Below are 13,198 nucleotides of genomic sequence, written 5' to 3' on the forward strand. Positions count from 1 at the left end.
GCAACAATAACTAATTAAATAAACAAACGTTACCCATAATAAAAAAATGAGCATTAGTCTGTACTTTCCCTTTATTGTTTTTCCATTTACCGAAGTTTAAAGAAAATTTAAACGTCAGATAAATAAACGTAAAAAATTAACTTTCTAAGCTAGTTCAAAACGTTAGTGACCAACAGTGATAACAGTTTAATTAAAGAAATGTAAACAAATCGACGCTTAAATGGGTATTAATTTATATGTTTCCAATACTTATTACAATTGCGGATTTACGTTATTTAAACAAAAATAATGAATTTGATATCGGGGTCATTTTAATTTAGAGTTGGCCTAGCTTGTGCCTGCGCTTCTGCTTGGGAAAAATCAAATCAATTAACTTAAAGATAAAGCACATGTATTTAAATAAGCGATTTGCAATTTTAGTGTTAGTATAGTTAGTAATTCTCTTGGTAAGACGAGGTGTTGAACACAGTCGTCAGAATGAGAGTTTTGGTGAGTTACAAAAAATCATGAAATTGTTAACTTTGTGTTGTGCATATTTTGTTTTCCTCACAAAAAAATAAAGGGAAAGAATTTATGGAAAAGTTATTGTTATTTTTATTAATTTTATCCATTTGTCAATACTGTTAAATGACATGACAAGCATAATCATTCGGTTTTTTATTCGAATAAAGAAATTAATAACATTAGTCATCATTTTTATGATTTTATTTGAGTTTTGAGCTCAAAAATCCCTCCATCTCCACGAACATAGGCCCGACATTTTTTTATTAACGAAAATGTAATTTGTTCGAAATTTATTGTTGCTTGAATCTAATGAACAGCATTATTTATTCTTTCCTCTAACTGCTCAGAATGTCAAAGTTGCTATCGCAGCCCACTAGGTATTTTTAAAAAGCATTATATTCGAATATCGAATTGTGTACTCAGTTCGTTTTTTAAGTTTTACTCGAACATCAGGCTTTTTTCGAAAACTATAAGAGAGTAGTAACTTGTAGAAAATTGAAAGATAAATCCGAAAATATCATGGTTGTTGCCGTAAAGCAGTGGCGTACTATTTTATTTAGAAAAATATACCACCGCCACCCTGTTTCTCCGCCAATGGAGCATGTAAATTTAAGGAAAAGCCCTCAGATTTTGGACAATGTTTACATAAATACATGTGCTCAATTTCAAATTATTTCATTTAGTAGATTTTAAATTTACATTTTTCTTTAAAATAATGCATCAAAAAATGTCTTCAAGGTGAAACGTTTACTTAAGAAAATATTCATAAACTTGGAGGAAAAAACACTTCTTCATTTTTGACATATCTATTCATACCCTGTATAATAAAGAAGTATTTAATTTTTGAGCTTTGTATCATAGGCTTCGCAAAATTGCCCAATCAAATATTTTCCCTGTTACTGAATTGCATATTACAGGGAGATACAAACACCGTCACCATCATCGACCCTTCTGAACTTTTACGCCCAGAACCGAAATTCGCCAAGAAACCGATTGGGGCGTTTAGGGATTTCAGTATCGATGAGTCGGATCCGATCAAGGAAAGGGTTAGAAAAACTTACGAAGAAATGCACACATACCAGACAGTGGACTTTGTAAAAGGTGAATATGTAGCTATTACACTGATCGCGTTTAAATAAGCAATGAGTTTCCTTAATATCTTGACTGTAAGATAAATATTTTAAAAAGGGTACAGTATTAACTCATAACTAAGATGTAACATATGGCATCTCTTTGAAGAATTAAATAGATATTGAGGCTCAATGGTCTAGGGGTATGATTCTCGCTTTGGGTGCGAGAGGTCCCGGGTTCAAATCCCGGTTGAGCCCACTTTTTTTTTGTTCATCTTTAAAACAAACGTATTTAAAATGTTCATTTTGAGTCAAAACTCAATTTTAATAATAATATGAACAAACAGCATTGCAAAACGGTCCAGATTATACATTTTTTCAGTATTTTTATATAGACAGCTTGGCAAATATGTAGTTAAAAATAGCACGCCATGAGTGAAAATATTCTCACGAGACTTGAAAGGTTATCTCCATCAAATTAACTCGAAATAAATATTCCATTTGCGCAAGATTTGCTGTAAGATTAGCTAACGGAAAATTTTGGTTACATTTTACACTTTGCTCTAACACGTTAACATATACAGTGTATCTTTAAAAAATATATTCGCGCTTTAAGAATAAACAAATGTTTCACAAAAATGTACGTCCTTTTCAAGATACAGAGTGTTGGGGGATTAAAAGTTTTATTTCATTATGTGGAAATATCTGTTCTTGTATCTGTCGATAAACTTTAGCCTGACGTAAATGAAATACCAGTTTCTTAATTTCACCTTTTGCTACTATTTTGCAAGCAACAGGGGATATATTTTCCACAAATACATAAATATGGCAATATAATTTCTATATAGCATACAGGACATTTACAGACGAATGGTTCGTACCTAAAAGGTAGCTTCTTTGAGTGAAAATGAACTGATAAAGTTATTATTGAACACTATTGCCTTACCCCTGCCGCAACAAACGGTATTTGGGCGATTTAAGTAACATAAGCAACAAGATATATTAAATAACGCCCTGTAGGAAGTCGTTGGTCGTTAATTTTATTAAACCAGTACTGGATACTTAATTGTCATTTTAACAGTTCGAAAATATGTGACGGTGAGGTGACATTTAACTTGAGGCTACCTTTGACCTTTAGAAAAACCTTTTTTCGAAATTTTTATACTTCGCTGGACAAGTTAATGTGATCTTAAATAGCGCGCGATGGTCGCAGAGCATACACACTTGGGAACTACGGTATGCATTGTTAACAAATCCCACAATTTAAAGGAAAGGAAGTTACTTTTATTAAATGGGTGGGAAATTATTTTTTCAGTTCAAAACATTCAAAAGATCCAACACTAACCAATACAAAATGATTTTCACATTTATGAAAAGTTATATTTTTTGGCAGCTAAGCAAGAGAAGTGGACGAAATTCGACCACTTGAAATGCACCATGCGAGAAGCTCTAGAAAGACTTAACGAACTGGTAGATGAAAGTGACCCCGATGTGGACATCCCCAATATGATCCACGCTTTCCAGACCGCTGAGAGGATCCGCAAAGACTATCCCGATGACGACTGGTTCCACCTGACTGGCCTTATCCATGACGCTGGAAAGGTGCGCAATTTTTGTTTGAGATTTGCCAAGTCAGTTCCATACTTCACTGTACAGAGACATAGCAGTTGTTCACATTTACAATTAAGTAAAATTAAGATAGCTAGAATAATAAAGTATATGTATACTTAAAAACAAAACTTCAGGTTATGGCCTTTTTCGACGAACCGCAGTGGTGTGTAGTCGGTGACACGTTTGTGGTTGGTTGCAATTGGAGCGACAACATTGTGTACCGAGACACATCTTTCAAGAAAAACGTGGATGGCAGGAATCCAAAATACAAGTAAGTGAAACTGCAAGTTTTTCAATTTGAGTTTTAACAAACTAAAAAACTAAATTTAGAATAAAAAATCAGTCTTTATAACACACCTGTCACATTTTATGCATGAAAATGAGATCTTTTATGATAGACACGTAAATTGTTATACGCATCGTTGCCATCGGTTCCACAATCTGGATGTGATCCTTATAGATCGCATCATCAGGTATCTTCCTACCCTTGTTTCAGCGAAACTTATTCGCGGCGGTGATAAAATATCTTAATTTGAAGAGAACGACCGTTCGACATCTACTGATGTAAAATTTGCGTAGTTAAATACATAACCTACATCCAAGCTGATCCGACATGGTAATTTCCACTCGGGATTGTATTTATTCCAGTAGGAACGAAATGTTTTATTATTTACTATATCAAATGCTAGGTTACATGAAATCAGTATTGAAGCTAAATAATTTACCACTTACTTTGTGTTACATCTACCAAAATAATTTGGTCAGTTTGTTTTTTAACGTAAACATAAAATGTGTGAATAAAATTTGAAGTAACATAGGAATTAAGAGGGCTTGGCTCAGTTCAATTGTCACCTTTGGCTGCTGCTTTCACACCGGTCAAAAGTACTACTTGTAATATCAAATAATTATGCAGATTAGGATAGTCTACAAGATGTTACACTTCCCTCTTACCGTACAACGTTATTAATGGTAAAAACAGTTAACATTTTATAGATTTGAATAAGGACCACATGTAGGTCGATGTAATCAAATGTATGTACTATTTTTAGTTTCTAAATTACGTCTGTGCCTCGTGTCTTCTCTGTATATAAGTATTTGATATCATTATTTAAGTATCCCTCAATGAATTGTCGATTGTTAATATACAAGGTGTTGTGTAACGGAATACCAGATATGAAGAACATCCACGCTCGAATTTAAAAATATTTTTTCCAATGTTGATTAACATTAAATCCTAAAAACATTTAATATTTGAAGCCATAATTTCCTCAGAATTTATAATCCTAAGATTGCTATGTTTATTTTAAATGCGTTTTTTTTAAAGTTTTTGAAAAATTGTATTAATTAATTTTTAATCCAAAATCTGATAACATGACGTTTTACTAAATACCCGCAAAATACTTTTGTAAGGTACACTTGTAGATTTAAGGGAATGACTATTTGTGTCGAGTTGCTGCCATTTATTTTAGGTGTATCGTGACTATCATTTAAAAAACTCAGTTTATTTTAAAATTAATTACAACAAAAAATAATAATAATAATTTATTTAGTTCCACCAACAGTATAATCACTTATGATGTAAGATAATAGTAAATCTCTCTGCAATATTCGTAATATGAATGTTCAACAGTTTTAATATAACGTGACACAATTTTTTCCAAAAATATGACAGTAGTATTTAAAGTAATATTATATTTATTGTTATACAACGTGATGATAAAATTTGGAATAAAATTCATAACTTTTATACTGAGTAATTAAAAAAAAACGCCGAGACAGGTCGATTTTGTTCTCGGGAGGGACATCTTTTTTGATGAATCAGTTGTATACAACGGGACCAGAACTGCTGGACGGCCAATAAATTTGTTTTTTCTTATGGAACAAGACACCTTGTATATTTTTTCATATTTGGATAAAGCTTTCTCTTAGAATACAGTGATGTAAGGTTTGATGGGTCTATCTAAAATAAAAAGCGAGATATTGCGAGGAAATTACATTACATTTTTCTAAAAATTATTTAATATCATTCTTCATAGAAGAAATTGTACTTGGAAACCAAACAAATGCAAATAATTAACGAAATTTAACGTAAATTTTTAAATTGTCCTCCACAAACAATTTGGCACTGGCTCGCGCGAGTGTAAATACTTTGTACACTACGTTCAATAATTTTTGGGCTGATTCTTTCCATTTCAGCACGAATTATCAATTGTAAGTCTGCTAAATTATTTGGTCGATTGAAGTATAGACACTAGATTTTAAATAACCCCATAGAAAAAAATCCAGATGTGTCAAGTCGGGGGAACGCGGGGGCCACTCAAGAGATCCTCTCCGCCCTATCTTTTTTTCAGGAAATGTATCATCAAGATATTGCCCAACCACTAAGCCAAAGTGAGGTGGAGCTCCATCTTGTTGAAATCAAATATTTTCGTGTATCGCCATCTGCAGCGTTGGGGAAAAGAACTGCTACAACCGGCATCAACTCAAAACGCAGAAGATCTAAATATCTAGCAGCAGTAAAGTTTTATTCAAAAAAGTAAAGACCTAAAAATGGCCTTCCTATGATTCCCACCCATACATTTAATTTGCCTTTACGCTGACTGTGGAATTCTTGCACCCAATGGGGACTGTCATTTAACCAATATCTACAATTATGGCGATGTACTGAGCCATTCAAACAGAATGTGGCCCTCGTCAGAAAAAATTATGTTGCTTAGAAAGTTTGGCGGTCTGGGTCATCCTCATTTAATTCGTGTATCAGCGAGACTCCATTATACTTTTCTGTATGAAGCAACTTTACAACATATGATTGGTCCACATTGTTGTTTAGGGCTAGTTGTCTTGTTGACTGATGAGGATTTTCTTCAATTTGGTTTCTTCGGCGATTTGAGGTCGACCTTGTCGTGTCCTATCTCTTACACACCCAGTCTCTGTCAACTTGGTGACCAATTTACTCACTATAGATTGTGCAATTGGTGGTTGATTAAACAGCTTCCGCATGGGTTCGTAGCTTATCACCATATCCAACCATCATTAAGATCTCTATCCTTTCACGTTCAGTTAAATGTGCCATTCCTTCTAAGCTCCAAAAAATTCAGTGATAAATTTGCGAAGTTTATTAAATTTTCGTTAATTATATGCATGTTTCGTTTCCAAGTACAATTTCTTCAAAATCGACCTGTCCCGGCGTTTTTTTAAAAATCACTCAGTATAAAAGTTATGAATTTTGTTCCAAACTTATGCGCTGTATTTCAATTGATATCATCGCCCCCATCTAATTTTTTGCAAGTCCCAGATCTTGTTTTCTGCAAAGAGTCGACGTTCAATCGCCCTTTATGGTGGCTCCGCCAATTCTCGGGAAATGCTCTTCGGTATTGATTTCAATATCTATAGCCTCTCCAAATTTGAGTAATTCTTGAGGCAAGACAGGGCAAGTCAATAAACTTTGTCGTGGAATCTGGTTATTTTAGGTGTATGTAAGACAACTCGGTCTCCAGCTCGAATTTCGTGGCATTCCTAGTGTCTTTGAAGTTTTTAGAAGAATAGTAATAAATCGAAAAAGAAAAAGCTTCTTTTAAAGGACTTCTGGTAATTTTCCCCTCCAAAATGAATAGGAAAAGGGATTACTCCCTCGAAAAATAGAGCTGGTGCTTCTTAACAAAAAGAATTCCAGTATTTTTCGGAACCCCCTTGAAATTTGTATCATATATTCATGAGTGTAGCACCCTATGAGCTAACAATTAAATCTACATCAACTAATAAAGATTTCTCACCTCAGTTTCGTGAGTTTGCCAACTAATTTCGTTATATGCAGTAGTCGCGAACTTTATTTTGTCATTAGCGAAGTTTCGGAAAGGTTTTGAGCAGGGAAGACTTGGAGGCGGCATGTAAGACGCTCTTATAATTAATCTTAACGTGTCACTTTCCAAATAAGGGGAAATTTGTATATCAAAAGGCCTGTGTTGTCGGGTGACGGCGTGTGTACTTTCCACGAATACAGTCGACGGGTCGACGACGCAGGCTGAGAAGTTTCCAAACTTAATCGGATGGTGCTTTTTTAGGGCCCCGACAGGCGATCCGACTCCTCCCTCGGATTTTTCACGAACAATTCTCAGCTGAATCCGGAGCACAGCGTTAAACAGCACTTTTTTTCTATTGTGGAGTTATACTTCCTCGTCACTTTTTTACTTGATCAAAATTTAGTTTAAAAATAGGTCGGTCCTCAAAAAGCGTATTGAATGTACTGAATCGGAATAGATTTTTCGTTTCTTAATTTAGAAATCCTTTGACTAGTGATTTTAATATGTTTAGAACAGTAGTTTACGTCATTACGTCTTGAAAAAGGTGTTTCAAGAGATAAAACAAAATTGTGAGATAGTTTCATTATTAGCTACCTATGTAGCTATGTCCTTATCCTAAGAGCCTTTGTACTATCCCTCACACTGACATCAGACACAACCCGCGTACTATGCGACGCGTACATTAACCGCGAACTGAAACTACAAGATAAATATAGTTGTTGTTACGATGTCAATTGGAACCTGTAAATCTTAAAGCACAGGACCGTATGCACTTCTCCTGAAATTTCTTCTTATGCTTTGACCATGATATGTCTCGTAATTTATACTCGAATTGCAATTCGGCGATTCCGGTATTGGTAAACTAATCCGCCTGATGTAGAATTGACGGCGGCGCGCTGGTCATCAAAGCAAACTTGTATTGGTCCACTAGGTCGTAAATAATTTTTTTTGCCGCTTTGCCAGTGCCGTGCAGAGCATTGCTTGGTGGGTGTATGTTGTTGGTATAATACGTATTATTATTTATTAGTTGATATTATTATTTGTTCATATCGTAACCAGTAAACGGTAATAATTATTAAAATAAATGTTATATGTAATTATCTAGTAATTTAACGTGGCTCTCTGGAGACTATTTGAAGCGGAGGTTAACGAAATAACTCGGGAAAATCCCCAAATAGTGGAACCGGTTTTTGTCGAAGTTATCGAAACAAACTCAGAATTTAGAAACAAAGATTTACACGTAAAAAGTCAACGTATTATATTAAATATATATGAATGTTTGAAAATTGAAAATAGTGAACAATGTGATAAAAAAGTTAGGAAACGGATTAACGAATTAACTAAGATATCCAAAAAAGGCCATTTTATCACGTAATTAAAGAAGGATTGATCACGGTACAAAGAGGAAACGGAAAATACAAAATTAAAGAAGATTTACGATTTTACCAGATGTAATGCGACGCACAATTTATAATATGTATAAGAAAATAAAGTTCCTACTTTAAACATGATTCGAGATAAATTAAGCGATTATCCTGATTATAATTATAAATTTTTAGATATTTTACGACATGCTTTATTACAATGCGATTTTAAACATAAAAACTTGACAATCGTATGGTAATTATATGGTAATATAGCTCGGAATATAGTATATCTAGACGAGACAGGGCTAAATTTTTCTGGACGTCTATGGATTCCGTAGAATTTATGAGTTAAATGTTTTTATGCGGTTCCAATTGAGATCGTAACAACTATTACAAGCAGCTTCGAACCGGCCTCAGTTCCCTCCTAAATCACGTTATTTTAACCGCCTCGCGCGAAGGGGAAACTATAGCATATTGTAGGCAAGTATAAAGGAACCCACAAACATTCCGGAAATTCTCAGGGGAATAACTGCACAGGCCTGGCCTTAAGGATTTTACAATTTGGCCTGAATACACTCGGCCTCACACACGCTCAGGAAATCCTTCAGTTCAGTTCAGTTCGTAGGTAGTAGCAAATATGGTGTCATCAGATGATTATCTTGCTATGCTCGCTCTTTTATTAGTAATAACCATATCTTTAGAGGCGTTCGGTTCAATCGCATTCAGTTTTTCAATTAAACGTACATATCCAGCATCTTTTTTTACCTTGTCGTGATAATCCTTTAATCCTTACAATTAACCTGCCAGAGGCACGTTTCAGATAGGGTTTCTGGTCGAGACTTCTCGAAGCGAGAATTCCCGGGAAATCTGGCCTTACTCGAGACGAGAAAAAAGTGTCGAGAAATCGAGAAATTGAGAAATTTCAAAATCACGCGCGTCTTAAGTTCTTGACTGGAGTTCGTTTCGTTCATACGTTCAATTCGTTTCTCGACAAATAACTGAGCGGTTAAAGTGGTTTCTCTACCAGCTCATGATTTATTTATTTTAAGTTTTTAAGGCTTTAGTTTACTTTGATGATTCTTTTTTTAATGTACAGGGTGATTCACTATATTTTGACCCCCCTTTAACTTTTTTGTTTTAAGAGTTATAAAAAAATGTGAAATACAAAAGTTGCACGATTTTTTATGAAGTTTTCGAAAATGATAGTAGAAAAACAAATGAAGTTCAAACAAAATGGCCGCGGATGTTAACTTTGTTAATTTAAATGGAACACCCTGTATATTTTTACATATTTGGATAGAACGTTCCTTGTCGAGCATAGTCATATAGGGTTTGTTGGGTCCATCTCTAATAATAGGCGAGATAATATTAAAAAACGAAATGATGTTTTTTTATTAAGAAAATAAGACATCTTGTAATTGTTAGACCTCTTTCAGGCATTTCTGCCTTTTTTCCAATTACGTAAGGATTTAGATTTAGTTGTAATATATTTTGACATATCGGACATTGATATAGTCCAAAATGCGTATAGGTATTTTAAGTAAATCTCACTAATTAGACCGTGTGAGGCCAATTACTCATGGACAATCTTATATATGGTAGGTCGTGACAGTGACAGGTAGTAATGTCATGATAACATTGTTATTGTTTGACAGTTTGTATTAGTATTTAATTAAAATGGGTTACACAGAAGTAGAAAATTGAAATATTATTAGGAATTAAAATAAACTATGGAGAATATCTTAACTACTCTATCTTAATTCCTATAATATTTAAATTTTCTACTTCTGTGTAACCCATTTTAAATAAATAATAATACAAACTGTCAAACAATAACAATGTTGTCATAATATTACCTGTCACTGTCACGGCCTACCATATAACATTGTCCATGAGTAAATAAGCCCCTCACGGACTAATTAGTGCGATTTAGTTAAAATACTTATACCCATTTTGGACTATATCAATGTTCGATATGTCAAAATATATTGCAAATAAATCTAAATCCTTACGTAATTGGAAAAAAGGCAGAAATGCCCGAAAAACGTCCAACAATTACAAAATATTTTATTTTCTTAATAAAAAACGTTCTTTTCGTTTTTTAATATTATCTCGCTTATTGTTAGAGATGGACCCAACAAACCATATATGACTGTGCTCGACAGGGAACGTTCTATCCAAATGTGTAAAAATATACAGGGTGTTCCATTTAAATTAACAAAGTTAACATCCGCGGCCATTTTGTTTGAACTTCATTTGTTTTTCTACTATCATATTCGAAAATTTCATAAAAAATCGTGCAACTTTTGTATTTCACATTTTTTTATAACTCTTAAAACAAAAAAGTTAAAGGGGGGTCAAAATATAGTGAATCACCCTGTACCTAGTTATAAGTCTGTGTAGAAATTTTATTATAAGCAGATACCTAATGTTGAAGTGATAAATTAATAGGAAGAACGCTTCTGTATCTTTAAATTAAAGCTTGTTTTTTTTTAAGATTTCTTCGGTTAAATTCCTTATTTACTATTTATTTAATTAAAAGACTGCATGATTAATGATTATTAATAATTATTATTGGAAGAAAACTACGATTCAAAAACATTGAAATAAACATAAGTATATTGAAAGTGTTTAATAAAAAAACAAGTTAAAGGTTTTTAAGAAGAAACTCAAAGTTTAATTTAGTTTTGTTAGTAGAAGTAGAAACATAAGTAATTAATAAAAATACTGAATAAATAATAAATGTTAATGATGATTGTTAAGTATAATAGCATGTTTATATTTCGCATTGCAATACCAAAATTATGACTTTTTTAAGTTTTAGAAAATTCTCGAGAATTCGAGAATTCCCGGGAATTCCTAGTCGAGAATTCTCGAGACCCGAGAAAAAAAATAGGCCGAGAAATCAGAAACACTAGTTTCAGAGTCGTAAATAGCAATAAATTCCTTTAGAAATTCAAGAGACATGTTGGCACATGCTCCAATTTTCATAATATCGAATATTGTAAATCGCGTGAAGCACATTAGCCAGTGTCAACGGTCGAAATGTCGAAATTCGTCACACACGCTTCGGTCGGCCTGTATAGTCCCCGCCTGCGCAGGATTATCAAATAGATTTTCAATTCTAAATCCGGCGATTTGTACAGTCCGATAAAACTTACGGCATTTTCCACACACGCTCAGGTAATCCTCAAGGTCAAGCCTGTGCAGCTTTTCCTCTGAGGATTTCCGGAACGTATGTGGGTACCTTAACGCGACTACAAGCAAAGAATTTCTGGCCTCACTGTGGTGGGGACTAGTGGGGAGTAACAATATCCAATCACGCGCCGATAAGAACGACGAAGAGCGAGCGGCGAGATATTCAATATTCAAACAATTATTTTATACTGTTATTTTGATTTTTGATAAATGTAATAGGTAATTGGAGATTAGTTTACCTAACTGTTTGTGAGAGAGCAAAATTTCACAATGAAGTCCGGCCTCAGTTGCTTCATACGACGAGCCGCCACTGAAAAATTTAATATTCCACCAAAATGCGTTTATTTTCCAGCACGAAATACGGAATGTACGAGCCGAACTGCGGCCTGGCCAAGTTGACGATGTCTTGGGGTCACGACGAGTACTTGTACAGAATGTTGGTTCACAACAAGACCAAACTGCCGCCTCAAGCCCTGTACATGATCAGATTCCACAGCTTCTACCCCTGGCACACCAGCGGCGATTACGAGCATCTGATGACGGAAGAAGACGAGGATACCAAGAAATGGGTGCTCAAATTCAAGTAAGTCATAAGATCAACAGTTTTTTTGCAACCATTTCAGCATTCAGTTAGTTGTTTTAGTCAATATGCAATAAAATGATGTAAATTCCCAGTACATCGTAAAGTGCAAAAGTTGTGTGCAAAATTACATCATTTCCCATTCTTTTCCATAAATTTCAATTCTTAATTCAACTACTTTCTTTTTTTTTCAGTCAATACGACTTGTACACCAAAAGCACAGACATTCCTGACATCCAAAACCTCTGGCCCTACTACGAGAGTCTAATTGAAAAATACATCCCAGGAGTATTGGAATGGTAATGGATTTATAAATTCTACATGCTGCAGTTAGTGTGTATTACAATTTGTTAAAATTTGTATGGACAAACCGCAAAATGCAATTTATCAAAAAAGCTGCAGATCATTGTTATGAAAATGGAACAAATATTAAATGGGTGCCTAAATAATGTAGATTTTTATGGATTTATGTCATGTTTTATCGGGTAATTTAAATATACATGGTGGCTTTTAAGTTTTTCTTTTTAAATTCCCTCCCATTAATATAAGTCGTTTTATTATTCAGATATTAAAATTAATAATAAAGTCAATGCAGAATATTTGAACTTTACTTTTGTAGCTGTTTTATTTCTCAGCAATGAAAAAAGTCATTAGCCAAATCTACTTGTATTGGTTTATTACAGTTTTGTAAAATATTTTATAATCATAATTCTGTGCAGCAACAAACTTTATTTTAAATAAAATACCATTAACCTATACATATACCTATACTTTTGTTGCTTCGAAAAGAAAGAGTAAAGAAATAATGCATTCATTATACATTTATTATGCATTATATAATATTATTAATTAACCTGATTATAAGTTTTTCAGGGGAAAGAAATAAAAACTATTTAAAATTAAAATCCAGTAATAGACTACTTCTCCCATCTACCGGGATAAATCATAACTTGTTGGTCTATTGAAATATTTTTCTATAATTGCCCCACTCTTGTGCCATCTAATGAAATGTGTAGTTATTAATTGGTGATTAGATCCGTTCGTATTTCAAACACGATCAACAATTTA

At 33.7% G+C, this 13,198-nt stretch overlaps 1 protein-coding gene and 1 non-coding gene across 2 annotated transcripts; both read left to right on the forward strand.

Annotated features, from left to right (window-relative positions):
* Positions 1–389: 389 nt before the first annotated feature.
* On the forward strand, positions 390–12,644 carry LOC108904496 (inositol oxygenase). The gene is made up of 6 exons (XM_018707089.1): positions 390–489; positions 1,422–1,605; positions 2,968–3,176; positions 3,320–3,456; positions 11,903–12,133; positions 12,325–12,644. Exons 1-6 carry the CDS (start codon positions 478–480, stop codon positions 12,431–12,433), a joined length of 882 nt encoding a protein of 293 aa, XP_018562605.1. The 5' UTR covers positions 390–477; the 3' UTR covers positions 12,434–12,644.
* Positions 1,761–1,832, forward strand: Trnap-ugg. The gene has a single exon. It is a non-coding gene; the product is annotated as a tRNA-Pro (tRNA).
* Positions 12,645–13,198: the final 554 nt, after the last annotated feature.

The sequence above is a fragment of the Anoplophora glabripennis genome, unplaced genomic scaffold (genome assembly GCF_000390285.2).
Source record: "Anoplophora glabripennis isolate ALB-LARVAE unplaced genomic scaffold, Agla_2.0 scaffold13, whole genome shotgun sequence".
NCBI classification, from domain to species: domain Eukaryota; kingdom Metazoa; phylum Arthropoda; class Insecta; order Coleoptera; family Cerambycidae; genus Anoplophora; species Anoplophora glabripennis.